Raw genomic sequence first — 20,716 nt, 5'->3', positions numbered from 1 at the left:
AGGGGGGGAAAGGGTGGGGGGGGATTCAGATTTTACGCAGGCCAGTTTCTAATCACAGCCGTCCGTATAGGTGCCCTTTGAGAGCGGGTTTTGAAGGAGTCAAGGGATTCCCATGTGCAGGGCTTAAAGCCAAAAAGAATCCCATGACTGAAAATGCTTTTTTGCAAATCTACACTGATGCCATTAAATGACCCCTATGAAATCCTTTAAGCCCTGCATGTCTTAATGACAGTTGGTAGGGCGTTCCACATTTTTGGTGGCATATAGGAGCGAAATGAATTTAGTCCCTTGTTTGTGCCGAATCTGGGCTGCACATGGTTTGTTGAGCTCCCTCTGGTGTTGGTGCTGGTGTGGAGTTAGTTGACATGAACCCATTGTGGTGTTTTACGCATTATGTTATACTAAACCGTTTCGGTGCCTTTGGACCGAAACGGTGCTTCATTAACCCATTCTGACCTGAGATTAGATTCATACGAGGTTTCCACTGGACACACACTGGTCTGATTAACCCATTCTGACCTGAGATCAGATTCTAAAAATGTCAGTCGTTCTTCTATTTTTTTCAAAAATAGCAGACCTACAAGCTCGTAGCGCGCCACTCGGTGGCGCGCTATGAGCTTGTAGATCTGCTATTTTTCAATAGCTAAAGTATAACATGATGGTAACACCAACATGGGTTCCCGTTCAGAATGGGTTAAATAAGACAATAGACAGTGTGGCTGTGGCTGTATTCTACTGCTTTCATTGATGTCCTGCACTGCTCTTTTTTTATTAAATATATTTTTTATCCCACGATTTTGTAACCCCTGTTCACCCCTGTGCCAATCATCTACTGTGATCCTGGGCTCTACACACCCTCCGCCAACCCGGGGAGAGCAACGGACTTGAACTCATGCTCCCTTCATGCCTGAGTGTCCAAGTTGCTCCTTTACAACCTGACAGGGGGGAGTTTCCCTGGTTGGACGTAGCGTAGCGCGTGGAAGGAACACGTTATTCCAACCAGTTCCTTTCCCCTCCATCAGGCGCCCCGGCTGGCCGGGGGGAGGCAGTTTAGAGACCAGGATTGTCCACTGGTCTAAAGCGCCTGAGCATACGCCTGGTTTATAGGTGAAAACCAACCATCGTATCGAGCCCATTCAGGGCTTTTGTAACGTTTTTTAACTCGAATCTTTGCTTTTGCTGGGGGGGGGGGGGGGTCCCTGGAACAACATATTTTATGATGGGGGTCGGCGGCCAAATACATATATTTTTTGGGGGTCCTTGACATGAAAATGTGAGAACCACTGATATAGAAACATGGGGTTTAACCCTGTGAGAATCACTGACATAGAAACATAGGGTTTAACCCTGTGAGAACCACTGACATAGAAACATGGGGTTTAACCCTGTGAGAACCACTGACATAGAAACATAGGGTTTAACCCTGTGAGAACCACTGACATAGAAACATGGGTTTAACCCTGTGAGAACCACTGACATAGAACCACTGACATAGAAACATGGGTTTTTCAGAAAACTGTCATGATTTATAAGGCATTTCCGGTCTAAATGGACTAGTCTTATCTTATCTGCAGTACACGTCATTGTGGCCTCTAGACTCTAGACTTTTACAGGAAAGGCAACTTAAATATTATAGCTTATATAACTTATATATTATAGCTTGCTAACTTTCCAGGGATAGAAAGCCTGCGGTTTCTATTAGCTTCAATGTCCCATGATCGGTGATTGATCGGTGATTGATCAGTGATTGATGATGTTGTAAAAGTACAATATGTCCCTCTGAGATTTGTGCCGCATTTTCACGATTTTTCAAAAATAGCAGACCTACCAGCTCGTAGCACGGCACTCAGTGCCGCGCTATGAGCTTGTAGATCTGCTATTTTTCAATAGCTAAAGCATAACATAACACTTAAAACACCAATGGGTTAAGTACGGTACTTGAGTAAATCTACTTAAGTCACTTTCCACCACTGGTTCCGTGTAGTTTCATGAACACCCAGAATGCAATCTGTTGTAGTTTTCCCACTCACCTGTCTTTTGGCTCTTCAGTTGTATCGCTTGCATTCTTCCCCAAGCGCCCCCTATTGGTAATGAAGCAAAAATAATACAAATATTAATTCATTTTACCAAGATAATGTACAACCAATCACCAATAACTGTGTTGCGCTGTACATACAATATATATGTATATATTCCAATGCTAATCCTGATTTTGGAGAATCCTAAACTACCCATTACCCATGTTTTGACATTTTTGTCAAATATATTCCAATTAATTTAACTTTCCATTTGTGGAAAATATAGGGAAGCCCAAGTGGTTACAATTCGTGACACGCAAAATGCATAATTACAGATCTAAAGTTATGAATGCATAATTACAGATCTAAAGTCATAAATGCATAATCAAAATGCATAATTACAGATCTAAAGTCAAGTAATTCATGCCAGTGAAAACACTGACCACGAGTTCATAAATGAAAGCTAAACGTCGTCTTACAACCTTTGAACCGAGACCACCTACACAAAGTATTGAATTACTTGATCTGGGTGGATGATGTCCTTTATCTGCTATTGGTCAGTGTACTCTAAGACAAGCACATATCTCCACATACTGACGTCTCAATTCAATATACGTACAACAACAACAGCATGCAGCATGCAGGAGGAACGGCTGCTAACAAACTTTCACCCACTGCTTTGAAAACCAATTCTGATACCATCCCAAAATGAAAGACCTCCCTAAAGTTTTGGTTCTGTAATGCCGTTATTGTTATTTTTAAATGTCCTCGTATTGTCTCCACCCAGTTCTATCATTGAATGTAGACGTCACCACCACACATCTAAATTCATTCTCTGGCTGTACGCGAGACAACAGACAGAGGGACTACCATAACTACTTATTATGTTATGTTTAACATTACTGGCCATTTACATGACCAAACAGTGAAGCACAATGACAGACACACAGACGTATGTAAATGAGAAAAATAGGTTGCGCATCAGCAATGGTTTTCAGTGGGGTGCTAAATCCAAATCCAGCGTGTTTCGGCTATATGAGACTTCACCAGGCTATGATCCTTCACCAGGCTATGAGCCTTCACCAGGCTATGAGCCTTCATTCAGTTTAACCTGAAGAATATTCTTGAAACAGCAACATTCTATTCTATGCCGTTGCAGATTATATTTCTTCTTGTGATCATACCCTACGTTCCCTAACCTGACAAGCATGTCAGCATGTCAGGGTGTCTAGATATTGTCCTCATAGAATAATAATAATTTAAAAAAAGATTTAAAAAAGTGCGTTTTCAGATTTTTTTAGCAGCGTTTTTCCGTTGGTTTACCGAAAAACTGTAGCTGTAAAATAGCCGATCTGCACAACATTCCTACGTTTTATGAGCTTGTAGTATTTTTTTTACAGTTTGAAAGTGGTAAATAAAATAAAATAGATTTAATGCATTTGGCATTGTGTCTATCAAAGTCAAAATGTGTTTATTTGCTGCTTGTTAAATAGACACTTTTAGTCAAATCAATGTTTTTCAACTTGATAATAATAACACAATCTGTGTCAGAAACATGATCCTCTCTAGGACTCTCCAGAACTAAACGGGATCAGAACAGTCAACAATATTATTATTATTATTATCATGGAGTACCTCAGGGCTCTCTGCTCGTCCTCCAGCCTCTGGCGGACGTCCTTCAGTTCCTTCAGCAGAGCCGTGTCTGTTCCGTTCACCCAGGTGTAAACCACGTCTATGGGCATGGGGAGACACAGCCTATGGGCACAGAGAACAGTCTATGGGCATGGGGAGACACAGTCTATAGGCACAGAGAACAGTCTATGGGCATGGGGAGACACAGCCTATGGGCACAGAGAACAGTCTATGGGCATGGGGAGACACAGCCTATGGGCACAGAGAACAGTCTATGGGCATGGGGAGACACAGCCTATGGGCACAGAGAACAGTCTATGGGCATGGGGAGACACAGCCTACGGGCACAGAGAACACCACGTCTATGGGGGCATGGGGAGACACAGCCTATGGGCACAGAGAACAGTCTATGGGCATGGGGAGACACAGCCTATGGGCACAGAGAACAGTCTATGGGCATGGGGAGACACAGCCTATGGGCACAGAGAACACATGAACACATCGTCTATGGGCATGGGGAGACAGCCTATGGGCACAGAGAACACATGAACACATCGTCTATGGGCATGGGTAGGCACCGCCTACAACAAGAACACACCACGTCTGTAGGCACGTATACGGTATGTATATTCTGACTATATTATATTAATGTATATTTTTTTCAGAGCCAACGTTTTTAACTCAACTCTTTGCTTCTGAGGGGTTTCCTGGAACAACATATTTTCAGATGGGGGTCGGTGGCAAATAACAATACATTTTTTGGGGTCCTTGACATGAAATATTGAGCACCACTGATACAGAAACATGAGGTATTTCAGAAAACCGTAAGGATTTAATCCTAAATGGATGAAGTGGTTAATAATAATAATAAGAGAACTCTTACCTGCTTTGGAATGATTTGCCACCAACATTGTCTCTGTAGGAGTCAAACAACACGTGGTACTGATCGCGGCTCCATTCCACCAACACCTGTGTTCCATCAAACAAAGAGGTTATAAATGAATACACCACAGCCCAGACAAAGACCAAACAAAGAGGTTATAAATGAATACACCACAGCCCAGACAAAGACCAAACAAAGAGGTTATAAATGAATACACCACAGCCCAGACAAAGACCAAACAAAGAGGTTATAAATGAATACACCACAGCCCAGACAAAGACCAAACAAAGAGGTTATAAATGAATACACCACAGCCCAGACAAAGACCAAACAAAGAGGTTATAAATGAATACACCACAGCCCAGACAAAGACCAAACAAAGAGGTTATAACTGAATACACCACAGCCCAGACAAAGACCAAACAATGAGGTTATAAATGAATACACCACAGCCCAGACAAAGACCAAACAAAGAGGTTATAAATGAATACACCACAGCCCAGACAAAGACCAACAAAGAGGTTATAAATGAATACACCACAGCCCAGACAAAGACCAAACAAAGAGGTTATAAATGAATACACCACAGCCCAGACAAAGACCAAACAAAGAGGTTATAAATGAATACACCACAGCCCAGACAAAGACCAAACAATGAGGTTATAAATGAATACACCACAGCCCAGACAAAGACCAAACAATGAGGTTATAAATGAATACACCACAGCCCAGACAAAGACCAAACAAAGAGGTTATAAATGAATACACCACAGCCCAGACAAAGACCAAACAAAGAGGTTATAAATGAATACACCACAGCCCAGACAAAGACCAAACAAAGAGGTTATAAATGAATACACCACAGCCCAGACAAAGACCAAACAAAGAGGTTATAACTGAATACACCACAGCCCAGACAAAGACCAAACAATGACATGAAATAAATCCCATTAAGACGGTTTTATTTGTTTAATGAAATGACTATAGTACACTTCATCTTGAGAGAATAAGGTATTTCCTGAGAAACAGGGAGAGACAGTTTGATAAGGTTCGGCTGCCCCCTGTCCATTATTACCTGAGTTGAAACGATTAATAGACAGGATACCATTGATATGGTATGGACTGTACGCCATTTTCTTTTCAGATGTTTTCCATGAGCTTTCTATCATCTTATTATATACAGTATGCAGTGTGGGTATCTTATTATATACAGTATACTGAGCAGTATGGGTGGGAGGGTTAAGGGGTTTCTCTCTCTTTTTTGTCTTGTTTATTTTTTCTTTCATTTTGTTTCATAAAAAAAGTATTTCATATCATAATGTTTGTAAAACAAAAAAAACATAATCTGCTCAAAAGCATTTTCTGTTATTGTTAATTAGGTATTTATTTTTATTAAGGTTCTGGCAACAGATATAGACTACATGTAATGCTTCCATTTTCAAAATGTGTACAAGAAGAACAGTTTTGATTCAAACTATGTTGATTGACAAATATATCAGCAGGAATCACAGCATTGTAAAATGCATTTTCTAAAAAAATATCCCCATTCAAGGCTTCAAATGAATGAAAAAACACAAAACGAAATCGAGATAAGATATTTCTGCCCGACAGCAAATTATATATACCTGTGTGTATGTGTGTGTGACTGTGTTTATGTGTGTGTGTGTGTGTGTGTGTGTGTGTGTACACAGGACAACTAGTTCTTATGTCAACTGACTGTTGCCATAATCATTTGCAGCTCGGGGGGGGGGGGGGGGGGGGTGTGTTGAAAACTCAGTGAAGAAGCCATTCTGCTTTTGGCCTGTTGTGGGCGTTCCCCTTTTTGATTGATTGATTGATATATTTATTAACAGTTTGCACAGAATTACAGTACATTTCACAAAGCACAAACTCAATACAAAGACTGTTAACTGTGAGTGGACGACCCAATTAAGCATTACACTTGTTTACAAGAGGGTACACCATGTTCAATTCATCAAAACATTTAGAGACGTACAAATAGACACTTCTATGTAGTTAAAGAACAGAACAGGAATTCATCATAAAGGAGGTAAAAAGGGAATAGAAAAGGGGGTGGGGGGGGATTCAGATTTTACGGGGCCCAGTTTCTAATTGCAGCCGTCGTAGCCGTAGGTGCCCTTTGAGAGGAGGTTTTGAAGGAGTCAAGGGATTCACATGTCTTTATTGTCTTAATGACTGTTGGTAGGGCGTTCCACATTTTGGTGGCATAGGAGCGAAAATAATTTAGTCCTTCGTTTGTGCCGAATCTGGCCCTTGAGGGGAGGGGTGTGTTGAGACGCGTCCCCAGTCCACACATCTCAATATTTGCCATTTACAATGAAAGGGTAAAGTTCACACACATGGGTGATGTCCATATAGATAAGAGTGCCCCTCACTTCACACACGGGTGATGTCCATATAGATAAGAGTGCCCCTCACTTCACACACGGGTGATTTTTAAAACAATGGTTTTATCATATAGGAAAACTATAGTGTCGCAGTCCCGCCCCCTTTCATGACGTGGAGAGAACCGGAAAAGAATTCCCCATTCATTTTCCCCATAGACTTTTCAAAAAGTATTTATTTAAAGACGTTCACGCCACGCGGGACAAAGCCAACTCGGCTTGTGACAAATCATGACAATAAACACAATGTTTTGAGGACGATCAAATGATTAGTAAAACAAAACTAAACGTGTTTGTACCCTGCCTTTTTTTCCCCTTCTTTCTAATTATCTGACCGGCCCCAAAACATTGTGTTTGTTGTCATGAAAATGTAAACGTCTTTAAATAAATATGTTTTTGAAAAGCCTTATGGGGAAAATGAACGGGGAATCATTTCCTGCTCCTCTCGTCCGATCGGCCCCAAAACATTGTGTTTGTTGTCATGAAAATGTAAACGTCTTTAAATAAATATGTTTTTGAAAAGCCTTATGGGGGAAATGAACGGGGAATCATTTCCTGCTCCTCTCGTCCTCCTCTCGTCTCGTTACAGAATGCATCGAAGTCTATCGCAACTCTTCTATTAGATGGCTCTGGTCTAACCCATGTTATGCGTAGCTGTGATTGGACCATAGCAAATTGACCCCTCACCCTGGGGGCCCAAAAAAATGGACCCTCCTAGACCCTTGTGACGTCTGCTAAGCAAGCTAGGATGATAGGACCCCCCCCCCCCCACACAATTAACCATTATTTTATACTTTAGCTATTCAAAGATAGCAGTTCTACAAGCTCATATATGATGAAATGAACATGGTGCACCCTATTGTAAACAAGTGTACTGCTTTATGGTGTCAGTTTTATATTGAGTTGTGCTTGAAATTAATGTACTCTAATTCTGTTAATAAATACTTCAATCAATCAATGAAACGCACTAGCTCTGGTCCATAGCCTTACTGCCGTTGACGGCATTAGAGCTATGGACCAGAGCTAGGGACGCACTATGAGTTTGTAGATCTGCTAAATCTTTGCTTCTGGGGGGGGGGGGGGTCCCTGGAAAATACATTATTTTGAGATGGGGGTCCACGGTCCAATACATAATGTTTGGGGGTCCTTAACAAACTGAAACAAACAAACAACATTTCATCATGCTTTATGTAGCATGTGACGTGTCAAACTATTGGGTTCTCATGATGCTGAATCCATTCCAAGCATTAGTTTTGCACAAAAACACTCCTTGGGCTAAAAACAGTTTTAGTTATTTTGGGCCCTTTTTAGCCCAATTAGTTATTTTTTTTGTAAAACCAGCATCAAGAAACCCTCCTAGTTTGACATGTCAAATGCTACATAAAGCATGATGAAAATTAGCATTTGTTTTGCCTTCTATAGGTTGTTAATGGTATGGTCACACATAGTTAGCATCCGGCAGTTTCTACATGCTGGGGATAAAAATACTCAACATTTCTAACATAAAACATTGGTGTACTCAATATGTCCGGGTTCACAATGTGGCTCTATGGGCTGGCAAGTAGACTATTTAGAAGACATTTACATTTGTATAGAATCTCACGACCCAGAAAGAGACCCTTGTGCTTGTGGGTCCATTTGGTTCAATATGTTGTACACATCTCAGACATTGTTACCATAACACACTGACTAGAGGTCCAATCGCCACTATAGAGCCCCTCTTAACGCTGGGTGGGTTGTACAAATGGAACAACGTATACGTGTACATTTAATTATCATGACAATAACATGGGATTTCTCACCTCTCCAAACTGGAAGGCGGACACTATCATGAGCACCAGTCCTCCGAAGCAGATGTACAGTCCATAGCGGTGAGACAGGCAGGTGTAGGTCTGCCTCTGCAACAGCTTGAGCGCGGAGTTGATGATCACCATGATGGCTCGTGTGGACCTCCTCCTCCCCGCGGCATAATAGCGCATTCATTCATGAAGTTTGAAATAGTAACAACAGCGAATGCAGTCGGTTAATTTAACAACGGGGGGACAACATATGCTGCTGCTTCGGTGTAGTCACCACCATGTTTTGTCTCGTTGTGTTGTTTAATGTCAGCTGACGATACAGCAGCCAGTCACACACTAGCTATCTGACTCACACACACACACACACACACACACACACACACACACACACACACACTTCCTTCTTCCTACTTCCTCCCTAGGACAAATCCTCCTCCTCTCCTCCGCCCCCTCTTGTCTGTACAGCAGCTCTTCACCGCTCTCTGCAGGCGAGGAGAATTCCTTGTTACAGTAAAGTTATTGGTCAATGTATCTGGAAAACTAGGCTCCAGACTTCCCAAAACAAACTGGTCAGGCTACTATAGGCTACATGGCCCTCACTCCCCGAACCCACCTCACCCCTGCCCACTTTGACAGGCTGGAATGGCTTAGGGTCGACGACAGAGTACAGAACAGCACCTTGCAATGGGTCTGGTCCACAAGATTGATTGGGGACTGTCGCGGCCGAGCGGAGCAGAGACACAGCTCGCACGCAACGCACAAACAAGAAAGGAAAGAAAGAAAGAAAAGTACTTTATTATTTGTTTATTGAACCCTGCGCTCGTCTGTTTTTTGAGACCTTTATTTAGTTTGTCTGGAGAGCCTGTTCTTGTTTTGTTTGCCCCGTTTATTTTGAAACCATTATTACACTCACACGACACAAACTCCTACCAGAATATCAACCTTTTGCAGTCACTCATCAGCAATCACCATCGACAAACAACTATTTGGCTGCCAGAAATATGTTTCTGTCATTATTTTGTTTTATTTCACATTATATTGGGAAAGGTAATTTGGAATTGCGTCACGTCCGGTGCCATGTCCTTATTTGGTGTTGAACCAGCGATGGCTCACAACATTGTTTGTCAAGCCTCCGTGTAGACGGAAGGACATGAATTGTTTGAGAGAAGCGTGTCATTAACCAAGGTTTGTTTGTTTGTTTCTGAACCAATGTTTTACGTTCTTTGTCAACATTTAAGGTGTATGTTTGATTTGTATATGAGTTTAATTGATGCGATTTGTTTTTGTTACAGTTTGACGTTTGTTGTTGTTCATATGGGTTTCCTGTCATTCCATTCCCTTTGTAACTGTCCCAGCAATGGGATTTTGTACCTTTCTATTTCTATTTTATTGCTTATACCTTTCAAAAATGTATATGTGAACTTTATAGGTATGTTATTTGGGTACATAGGTAAATGCATGGTGATAGTGCCATCTACTGTGCTCTATTTTGTGGTCTGTCTGGTTCCTGGGCAGGTGGAATTGGGCTCACCTGCTCTGATTACCTATTTAAAGCACCTGTGGGTCTTGGGCATGTCAGATCAGAACAGAGCAGAGCTGCAGAGAGGAGCTCTCTCTCATGTCAGTCTGACATGAATAAGATAATATAAGAGAAAGAAAATAATATGAAAGAACTTAACTGAACTCCTAATTAATCTGTACAGAAGGCGCATACGGTACGTTCCCAATTGTTTTGTTTCTGTAAAGGTTTTATTGCTATTGTATTTGTTTACATTTCATTGTGTTTGTACATATTGTGTTTCTTTATAATAATACGGACATCAGGACTGACAAAGACATTCATATTTCATTGTATTTAAAAGTATATTATGTTTTTGTTACAGTTTATCACGGTCATCACTTTGGAGAAATTTTGAGATCAGTTGGAACGGTGTCATATTTCTGCCACGGATAAAGATGGTTTGGGAGCAGTTATACCCTTCATTCCCCTTATGCAGCCAGTGAGGTAAATCCATGTGTATGCATTATATTGTCATGTTCGTTATGTTTATGTGCTTAAGTTTGTTCATGTACTGATCGTTGTTTATTCATTGTGTTCATCAGTTTTGACGTTGGTCTATTGAGAGTGAGAGCTCAATAAAATCATCAGTAAACAGAAACGACTGACTCGTTCATGGAGGGAGTGACAAACTACAAGTGAGTAAACAACAATTAAGACGCCCTAGTCCCAAAGTGTGAGCACGTTGTTAAACCGTATATCTCTGGTGATAAAAGAAAGAAAGGCATATTGGCTCTACATTCAAGTTGAAGTCTTTACTCTGATACGGACACAAGTATTGAAATTGGATCGATTGGAAGGATCTAACCATAATGGATGTGTCACGCTATTGAAGCTAATGAAATGAGCTATACCATATACGGATGAATGAACGCGCAGAGCGCGACATTTAATGTGGATTGGAATTAATTGATGTCGTTATTAAGCAAGCTTTGTGCAACGCTAAGTTTGGATCTGGAAAATAAGCGCTGCTGTTGTATTCTAAATACGGACGTCACGTCACGTTTTACTGATGTCTGTAAATGAAGCGGATGAATTAGGCTACTCCAGTATGAAAGAGGCCTGTCCGTGTGTTTGCTAATACAAAAACAGCTTAATTGATATAAGCATCAAAGCAATATTTTAAGTACTTTTTATTAGCAAGTGCATTCCATAGCGCTGGACCACACATGGACATCATAACCTGCGACGGGAACAGTTTCTATGTAGTAAAAGATTATATGAAAGAAATAAAATATTTAACTGGTTTATATTTTACAATTTTAGTTATAGATGGCAAGTATAATGTTAACACTTTGAGTGCTGGGGGGCTGTGGGCTGCAGGCCCGATCAATGCTGAGCGATTCTATGGACTTTTGAACTTTTTTAGGGGCCCACAGCGAGGGGCCTCTTATAGCGAGAATCACACCGCATAAATCAAAAGAAAGCCTAACTTGTCCACTTCAATTTATGATTCTACCATCTTCCATTCTGGAGATATTGACCTTTTTCTAACACCTGCTTTTGCCTGCACGCTGCTCGTGAAAAAAAACAACAGAGATATGGAGGCTTGAAGTTGACAGACAGATATAAAAATGAACACAAATAATATCATATACATACTATACACTGAATGAAAGCCCTGAATGTCTACTTTTAGGAGGAAAACAAATACACATTGATCCCATGTACAGTTTGTCTAATTGTTTATTGAATGCAGCTTGCGGCCACCAGAGAGAACTTTAGAGAAAGCATGGACCTGAAGAACTATTATTCACAAAATAAGGCCTATAGCGACATGTACATACTATATACCGTATGAAACGGAAGACTCTCTGCTTTCATAAGAAAAAAACTAATACTGTAATAATAATAAAAATCACACCCTTCTTCCGTTTCATACGGTATATAGTATGTACATGTCGCTATAGGCCTTATTTTGTGAATAATAGTTCTTCAGGTCCATGCTTTCTCTAAAGTTCTCTCTGGTGGCCGCAAGCTGCATTCAATAAACAATTAGACAAACTGTACATGGGATCAATGTGTATATTGTTTTCCTCCTAAAAGTAGACATTCAGGGCTTTCATTCAGTGTATAGTATGTATATGATATTATTTGTGTTCATTTTTATATCTGCCTGTCAATGTCTGTGACTAAATGGCGTTTGTATGAGCTAAAGAATGAGCATATGGGACATTGGGACTGGAACATCTTGGGGCTACGTTACCACTGTTTTGTTTATTTTTTTATGAAGATTATGATGATGACGGATCAAGACCCCCGGCAGTCAGATGGAACGATGCGAAGACGCATTGTCATTATTTATCCATCTGTCGCTGTGTATCGTTCCAACTTGGCTCGCCGAGGTTGTTGTTGCTGCTGACTTGTAAAGTCAGAACAGCGGCGCGTGCGTCTTAGTTGTAAAGACATGATCATCATAACAAAATAACCGTGCCGTCACCCGGAGATGATGAAGGAAGGGAGACCAGACTTTAGATCCGTGCGGTATCCATTATGGCAAGTGGCAACAAGTCCGAGCGAGCATGTTCCGAGAGAAACAGAGTCTACACAAAGACGCCTCCTCCCTCGCCTCCTCCCTCCAGGGGCATGTCTCAGGACATGCCCCTGCATGTATCAGTAGGTGAGAAACAGCAAGCCTAGCTAGATACGATCGGATGTCATGAAATGTGATCTGGCTAAGGGCTAGCTAGTAGCTACGCTCGCAATGGGGGCCGCCATTGTGTGATAGTGAGCATTTGAGCCCCTCCTGTCCTGAGTTTTCAGGAAGGGAGGGGGGAGAGGCATCTTTTTCTTTTTTTTTGTGATCAGGTGATCGGAGTGTTGTGCTACCGTTCTGTGCTAGTAGCTAAAGTGCTCGGGTGTGTAGAAAGGCGATTGAAAGTAATCAATAAAAACATACTGTAAACGTAAATCTCCCGTTCCCGCATTGAAGCACTGGGAATCGAACCACGTAAATCTCCCTTTACAGCACTGAAACGGTTAAGGAATATTTGTCTTATTAGCCAGAGTTCCCTTTAAAATGTTTCTATTACTGTGAGTGATATGGTCAGCTTCTGATGTCTGTCTTTCTTTCTTTCTAGATGTAGATGGAGATGACCGTAGATTCTGCTGGAACACTGAACCTGGTCTCCTGTGTGAACCACCCCATCTTGGCTGCTAAGATGTCCATGTGGACATTATGAGTGTTTGTATAGAGAGAAGCATGGCTGAAGAGCTTTGCATATCAGTCGTTTCTTGCTGCTGCCAAAGTCAAATTGTGATATCTAGTTCATGGCCGCTTATGAGATGTAGATACAAGTACACCTGACTGGTGGAAATAGCCTTGTGATACATACTGGGTGTGCTCTTTGGTCGTTCACAAAACAAACAAACAAGCTGCACAAAATCACACAAATCAAGGGATGTCCGACAGTCCGTGTTGGATATTGTCCAACTCCTAATTGCCGATATCAACAGATACCGATATATATTATATGCAGGCTTTTTCCAGTGGTGGAAACATAACTCAAACTTCTTACTTAAATAAAAGTAGGCAATACTGCAATATAGAAATACTCTGTTACAATTCAACATGTACTCGAGTAAAGGTACAAAGGTTTTGGTATAAAATGTACTTAAAATACGAAAAGTAATTATTAATAATTACTCATTATGCAAAATGTCTCATCTAAAATGATCTAATCTCTCACAAGCTCACATGTGTCTTATTGTATTGTGAGCTTCTAGATATTTTTAATGTAAAAGAATAAATAAAGTAAAATTAAGGGTTAGGGTTATTAATTTTGAATGCCTTTATCGGCCGATAATATCGGACATCCCTAACAAAAACATATATCAAACGTGTCAATACATTTCAAAGAATGCCACAAGTGGCACTAAAACTTCACCAATAAATAAAGAAACATCCACATGTTCCATAAATTAAATGCCACAAAGGTTTGCCGAAAAAATGAAGAAATTACAAAAAATGCGTTTCTTAAACATCTTCTGCCGTATGTCCATAGAACTTCAGCTCTGTTGCAGCAAGCCAGTACAATGTGTCATTGTCTAGGTCACCTAAGCCACGATCACCATTCGGTGGCCGGTATTTGGGGCAAATGGTCATTACGTGTTCCACAGTCTGTAGTGGATCCTCGCATTCACAGTGGGCACTGTCCGAGATGTCCCACTTCTGCTTTGAGGGTTGTCCACTCCTTGCAGGGGAGGTGCTGGCAAAGAACATATTTGGGGTCCTCGATGTATTCCACTGGTCTTGCCTTCACCCAAGATGCCTTGGAGGTGTCAGCTGGTGTTGTGTGGAGCAGTTCCTGGGCCTGTGTGGCAAAGGGGCACAGTGACTTGAGGCACGTGTGCTGTGGCAAAGGTTGCCGTGACTTGGAGTGTGTGTGTGTGTGTGTGTGTGTGTGTGTGTTGTGGCAAAGGACACCGTGACTTGAGGCACGTGTGCTGTGGTGTCTCTGACGACCTTGTGGAGGAGATGGCTGGGATTCACTCAGCTGTGCCTTCCCGGTGAGGGCCAGCGGGGCTGCTTCTCGTCTGACCTCTGTTGGAGTGATTCCAGCGAGAACAGGCAGGCAGTTTGTTTGGGGTGGCCCATCCGGTGTTGAGGGCAGCATCCAGCTTCTTGACATGAGAGCTACGGCTCCAGACTGGGACACAGTACTCGGGTCGTCTGCATAGCCATACTTCATTGATGTTGTTGCAGGGAGGTCGTGGATGTAGCTGTTAGTGTTGAACAGCAGTTACTGGTGTGGAACCGAAAAGCTTCACAAACATGCCAAAAAATTCTAGTTTTGAACCTTTTTAATCTAGTTTATTTTCAAATAAATTAGTTTTTACTGTTTTGTGAAGCAACTTTGGGTACCTTGAAAAGTGCTATATAAATTGTATGTATTATAAAAAAACAGACACACAGCAATTGTCGCCACACAGACATCACAAATTCCTATTGGCAGCAACAAGTGAGTGATGTGCAAACCATTCATAGACTATAACCACCATGTTTACCTTCCAGATGCTGCGAGGCTCAACCGGAGCCCCTACAGGTGGACATCTGCAGTTCTCGCTGTCCATGGATGAATCTGCATGGGGGCTCTGAAGGCGGCTCAAAGTAAGAAACCACTTAGACTTTTCTATTACTGCGAGTGGTATGGTCGGCTTCTGTTTTAAATGTTCTCTATACATTTTGTGTATGATGTGAAAGGACACAATGTATGTATATCTGGCTTTCTTTCTTTCTTAGGGTGGATGGGTCGTGGTAGACGTCGTGGAAGGACAGAGATCCGTTCCAAAGCTTCCCTCCCGGGGGTATCCTCTGAGGACTTCTGATGAGCTGTGAGTAGGAATATTTCTTTTTGGGATGGATATCTGTTGTACTGTTATGGTACGAAGTATAGCATGGCAGTATGATTCCTCCTAGTGTCACTGGTTGAATGTCTGTCAGCTCTCCAAGCTAATCAAAGTCTTAATGACACTTTTTTAAACCACTTCAACCCCAGCATCTCTATTCTGGGGGGGAGCGTTCAGCCAAATTAGCAGATCTACAAGCTCACACCGCATTGCAACGTGTTGTGAGCTTGTAGATCTGCTATGTTTGGCAAATCAATTTGTGTAGAGTGAAATCGGAGCATATACCAAATGCTCTCTTTAACGGTCTGTTTTATCAAATCTATAGAGGGTTTAAATGGTTCTGAATATGCAGCTCAACAAAAGCTAATTTAGTCCTTATTTCTTTCTTTCTTAGGACGGAGATCTGTGTAGATGCCGGAGGACTTCGGACCTGGGCCTGCCCGGTGAGGAACCGCACAGTAAGAACCACTCTAGGCCTTTCACGATTATGAGGTTTCTTTTTACTGGACGATTATTGTCGCTCAAATAAATTGCAATTAAATATTTAAGTGTGGCCCGGATGGTTAGCTCAACTGTCTGGATGGAATATATATCTGGCTCTTGGTCAATCTAATCAATCTTTCTTTGTTAGGATGAAGATCGCGGTAGACGTCGCTGGAACGCGGCTGCTGGACAGGGAGTGCACACACACACACACACACACACACACACACACAGAAAGGCTAATTTGGTGTGTGTGTTTTATTTTTACTTTTTAGAATGGAGATATCGATAGACGATCTGATGTTCCCTGGACAGAGATCCGTTCCAAAGCTCCCCCCCCCCCCGGGGGCTTCCTCAGAGGACTCTGATGAGCTGTGAGTAGGATGGATAACTGCTTTTGTACTGTTATGGTACGAAGAATGGCATCATTTACAGTAATCCAAATGTTTTAAATATTTTAGGATAAATCTAAATCTGCACAATAGTTTGAGAGTCAATATCTCATATCATGAGCGTGCCTCTTGGTCTTTGTAACAACTTGAATACAAATTACAAAAGATGTTGAGGACTGTACATGTGTTGATGCCTCCTAGTGGCACTCTGGTTGAATGTCTGTCAGCTTTCCAAGCTAATCAAAGTCTTAATGACCCTTTTGTTAACCACTTCAACCCCAGCATCCCTATTCCGTTCAGCAAAAATAGCAGATCTACAAGCTCACACTGCAACGTGTTGTGAGCTTGTAGAGCTAATGGTTTCTTTCTCTCTCAGGATGGAGATCATAGACACAGCTGGAGCCTCTAGAGATGGAGATCTGCAGGTCTGTCCATGGATGGGAGGACGGAGGACGGAGATCTGGGTAGACGCTGGAGGACTTCGGACCTGGGCCTGGATGGATGGGAGGACGGAGGACGGAGATCTGGGTAGACGCTGGAGGACTTCGGACCTGGGCCTGGATGGATGGGAGGACGGAGGACGGAGATCTGGGTAGACGCTGGAGGACTTCGGACCTGGGCCTGGATGGATGGGAGGACGGAGATCTGGGTAGACGCTGGAGGACTTCGGACCTGGGCCTGGATGGATGGGAGGACGGAGATCTGGGTAGACGCTGGAGGACTTCGGACCTGGGCCTTCTCAGTGAGGAACTCAACGGTACGAACCGCTTTAGGGTTAGGGCTTTTTTAGGCTTCGTAAAAAGCCAATAATCGTCCGTTGCCGATAATTCGTCGATCCCTATTCTTAAACGTTACTGTAAGTGCATGTGTATGTTGTGACAGGACACGCACGCACACAGCAAAGCTAATTTGGGCTGTGTGTCTTTCGTTCTTTGTTAGAATGGAGATCTCAGCCGATGCCCGAGATCCGAAGCTTTCCCTGGGTGTTTCCGCTGAGGACTTCTGGGTCGCTGGGAGGCTCGGACGGAGCTAGAAGGTTCGGTAGACGCCACTGGAACCTGTTTAGGCCTGTCAGAATTTAAGGTTTTATAATGGCCGATTTTAATTGTCGCTCAAATAAATTACAAGTAACAATTTAATTGCTTCATACTAACATTCTAAATAAAACTTTGGCTTTTGTAGGCTTTGTAAACAAAAAGCTGCACATGGCATAATTCAATAACTTTATACACTAAAAAAAGAGAAGTAAATTACAAAGTGACACATTTAGAGCTTGTAGATCGGTTACTTGCATTATTTCTTTAAAATGTTTGACAATATATGAACATTTTCAACATGGAGACGATTATGACTCTAAAAAAGTATCTCAAATACTTGGCGATTAGGTAATTGTGACAGGCCTAAATCCTTCTAGTTGTGTTTTTTTTATATCATGTTCTGTAATCAGTTAGGGTTGACTATAGACTTTTTTTAGGAACAAGATCATCATGCCGGTGAAGAGCACGTTTTTAGCCGATGGAGCAACTATTTCTGATCACCTTTGGAGTTACATCACAGCAAGGTAACTATACAACACACGCACACACACTATGATCATGACATGACATCAGCTTGTGACTGCAACTTGTTCCTGTTCGCAGATGACTCGGCACTGCTAGTCTCGGACAGGAACAAACTGCAGGTTGAAAAGGCCCTCAGCTCTGAACTTGGTAGAATCTGCACCTGGCTCGCTGATAACAAGCTATCTTTACACCTGGGAAAAACTGAATCCATTCTCTTTGGATCTAATAGTAATCTCAGCAAGGCAAATGGCTTCTTGGTTAGAGTTGGTGACAATGTTATCACACGTAAAGATGAAATTACCTACCTAGGTTCCATCCTGGAGGCTAATCTTTCCGGTGATAAAATGGCCACCAACGTAATCAAAAAAGTCAACCAAAGAACAAGATTCCTTTACAGGATCTCCTCACTGGTCAACAAAAACACCTTGAAGACCTTAACAGGAGCCCTCGTACAAGGTTTCTTTGACTATGCATGCACCTCCTGGTACCACAGCACCTCAAAGGCCCTTAAAACTAGGCTCCAGACCTCCCAAAACAAACTGGTCAGGCTCCTACTTGGCCTCACCCCCCGAACCTACCTCACTCCTGCCCACTTTGACAGGCTGGAATGGCTTAGGGTCGACGACAGAGTACAGCATCTTGCAATGGGTCTGGTCCACAAGATTCGATACACCACCAAGATACCCATGTACCTGTCTAGATACTTCCTTTATGTTAACGAAGTCCACACCCACAACACCAGAGGAAGTGCAACGAACCATGTACAACCCAGATTCGGCACAAACGAGGGACTAAATTATTTTCACTCCTATGCCACCAAAATGTGGAACGCCCTACCAACAGTCATTAAGACATGTGAATCCCTTGACTCCCTTTTTCCCCTCACTGTATACGTTTATTTTACCTCCTTTATGATGAATTCCTGTTCTGTTCTTTGACTATATAGAAGTGTCTTATTTGTACGTCTCTAAATGTTTTGATGAATTGAACATGGTGGACCCTCTTGTAAACAAGTGTAATGCTTAATTGGGTCGTCCACTTACAGTTAACAGTCTTTGTATTGAGTTTGTGCTTGACATGTACTGTAATTCTGCAAACTGTTAATAAATATTTCAATCAATATTGTTTTATGAACAAAGTAGTAATGGGCATTTCTTTCTTTTCTTTAGGACATTGCTGGTCTCCTGTGTGGCTCCATCTGGAGGTCACCAGGGTTCTGAGTCACTCAGATCCTGACTGGTAGTGGTGATATGTAGATGTGATCAATCAGGGCTCTAAACAATAAAATAATAAACCAATATAAATAACTAGATAATAATATAAATAAATGGATAAAACGAACGATAAAAAAATAGATTATAGTAAAATAAAAGTAAATTAAAATAGTAAAATAAAAGTAAATTAAAATTAGTAATACATAAAATAAAATTAGTAATGGCATAGTAATGGATAAAATAAATATAATTAGTAATATAGACAATAATACATAAAATAAATTAAATTATCAATATAGTAATGCATAAAATTAGTAATAACAGTAATACATAAAATAAATAAATGCATAAAAAATAAAATTAGTAATAACAGTAATACATAAAACAAATACAATTTGTAATGCATGAAGTAAAATTAGTAATAACATAGTAATACATCAAATAAATACAATTAGTAATATAGTTATACATAAAATTAGTAATAACATAGTAATATATAAAATACAATTAATACATAAAATAAATTCAATTACTTTGTGTTATAGAATGACTTAAAAAAACAAACAAAAAATATCAATCACATCTACATATCACAACCAGGCTATATTGCCAGCAGGCAGGTGGACTGTAGACTCACTACAGCTGTCACAATGTGGTATACTTTGTTTTGACCCAACTGGCCTCCAAGGAGAGGCGAGCATGGAGCCGGACATCTGATGATACACGAGAGAAGACGCCATAGTCAAAAGAATTTGTAATAAAAGTAATATGTTTCATGTTGATTGTAATTTATGCATGATGCCATATATCTGTAAATATTCATTATTTTCTTGTTAATAAATTATTGCATTTATACCCGGGTGTCCGTTATGTGTCCATTACCCTTAGATCGCGCCGCCGCGGATTTATTTATTTCCCAAATGGTCTAAAAATGAGTTATTTAGCATACTTTTACCAATGAATTAGCCTATACACAGACAACGACTGATTAGCCTATTTTGGACGATATGGGTCTTTTCTCGAGTCAGTGTGTAGTCTCACTATAGTCTGTAGATTACCCGGCGGTGTTGCTGCCCCTCCCGGGAGTCGCGGCTCATGGCTCTTCACAGACGGCACAGAGACAGCAGTCACTCCGCTGAACGTGTCAGTGTTGCTGCAGTGGTGTGAACTGTGAACCGTGCGGGCACTGGTGGTGGTGCGGAGTTCTGACAGCCGAGTCACAGCTTCTTCTTCTGAATTACTTTATCTTTGCCTTGGAAAATACATTTTGCGTTTTGCTGTTTCCCAAAACAAACCAGCACGCGCTACTGTTTGCTACGAAGCGACTGGAAGCAGACGAGGTTTACAGACATACCAATAGTAGCCAATCATATGCTGATTAGGCCAGTTGCTGTATAGCCTACCTACCCGATCACCAGGGA

General features: G+C 41.4%; 2 protein-coding genes across 2 annotated transcripts in view; one reads left to right on the top strand and one right to left on the bottom strand.

The window, feature by feature from the left end:
* The window catches only part of gnptab (N-acetylglucosamine-1-phosphate transferase subunits alpha and beta), a 41,158-nt gene extending 32,134 nt beyond the window's left edge, over nucleotides 1-9,024 (bottom strand). Inside the window, exons 1-4 of the mRNA XM_080757344.1 lie at nucleotides 8,741-9,024; nucleotides 4,534-4,619; nucleotides 3,654-3,773; nucleotides 2,031-2,081 (exon numbers count right to left, since the gene is read on the bottom strand). Coding sequence (XP_080613470.1) covers nucleotides 2,031-2,081; nucleotides 3,654-3,773; nucleotides 4,534-4,619; nucleotides 8,741-8,917 — 434 coding nt within the window. The 5' untranslated portion in view covers nucleotides 8,918-9,024. The remainder of the gene's footprint in view (nucleotides 1-2,030; nucleotides 2,082-3,653; nucleotides 3,774-4,533; nucleotides 4,620-8,740) is intronic.
* A 259-nt stretch (nucleotides 9,025-9,283) lies between these two features.
* On the top strand, nucleotides 9,284-20,150 carry LOC308310932 (uncharacterized protein). The gene is made up of 11 exons (XM_080757393.1): nucleotides 9,284-9,525; nucleotides 10,621-10,742; nucleotides 10,841-10,933; nucleotides 13,376-15,405; nucleotides 15,538-15,629; nucleotides 16,039-16,102; nucleotides 16,276-16,501; nucleotides 16,896-17,276; nucleotides 17,459-17,555; nucleotides 17,994-18,080; nucleotides 19,251-20,150. The coding sequence occupies exons 8-11, from the start codon at nucleotides 17,021-17,023 to the stop codon at nucleotides 19,315-19,317; spliced, it is 507 nt and encodes a 168-aa protein (XP_080613519.1). The 5' UTR covers nucleotides 9,284-9,525; nucleotides 10,621-10,742; nucleotides 10,841-10,933; nucleotides 13,376-15,405; nucleotides 15,538-15,629; nucleotides 16,039-16,102; nucleotides 16,276-16,501; nucleotides 16,896-17,020; the 3' UTR covers nucleotides 19,318-20,150.
* The last annotated feature ends 566 nt before the right edge of the window (nucleotides 20,151-20,716 follow it).

The sequence above is a fragment of the Protomyctophum bolini genome (genome assembly GCF_963924005.1).
Source record: "Protomyctophum bolini genome assembly, chromosome: 23".
In the NCBI taxonomy this organism is placed as follows: Eukaryota; Metazoa; Chordata; class Actinopteri; order Myctophiformes; family Myctophidae; genus Protomyctophum; species Protomyctophum bolini.
Note: the sequence above shows the minus strand (reverse complement) of the source record. Positions and strands in the feature narration are given on the sequence as shown.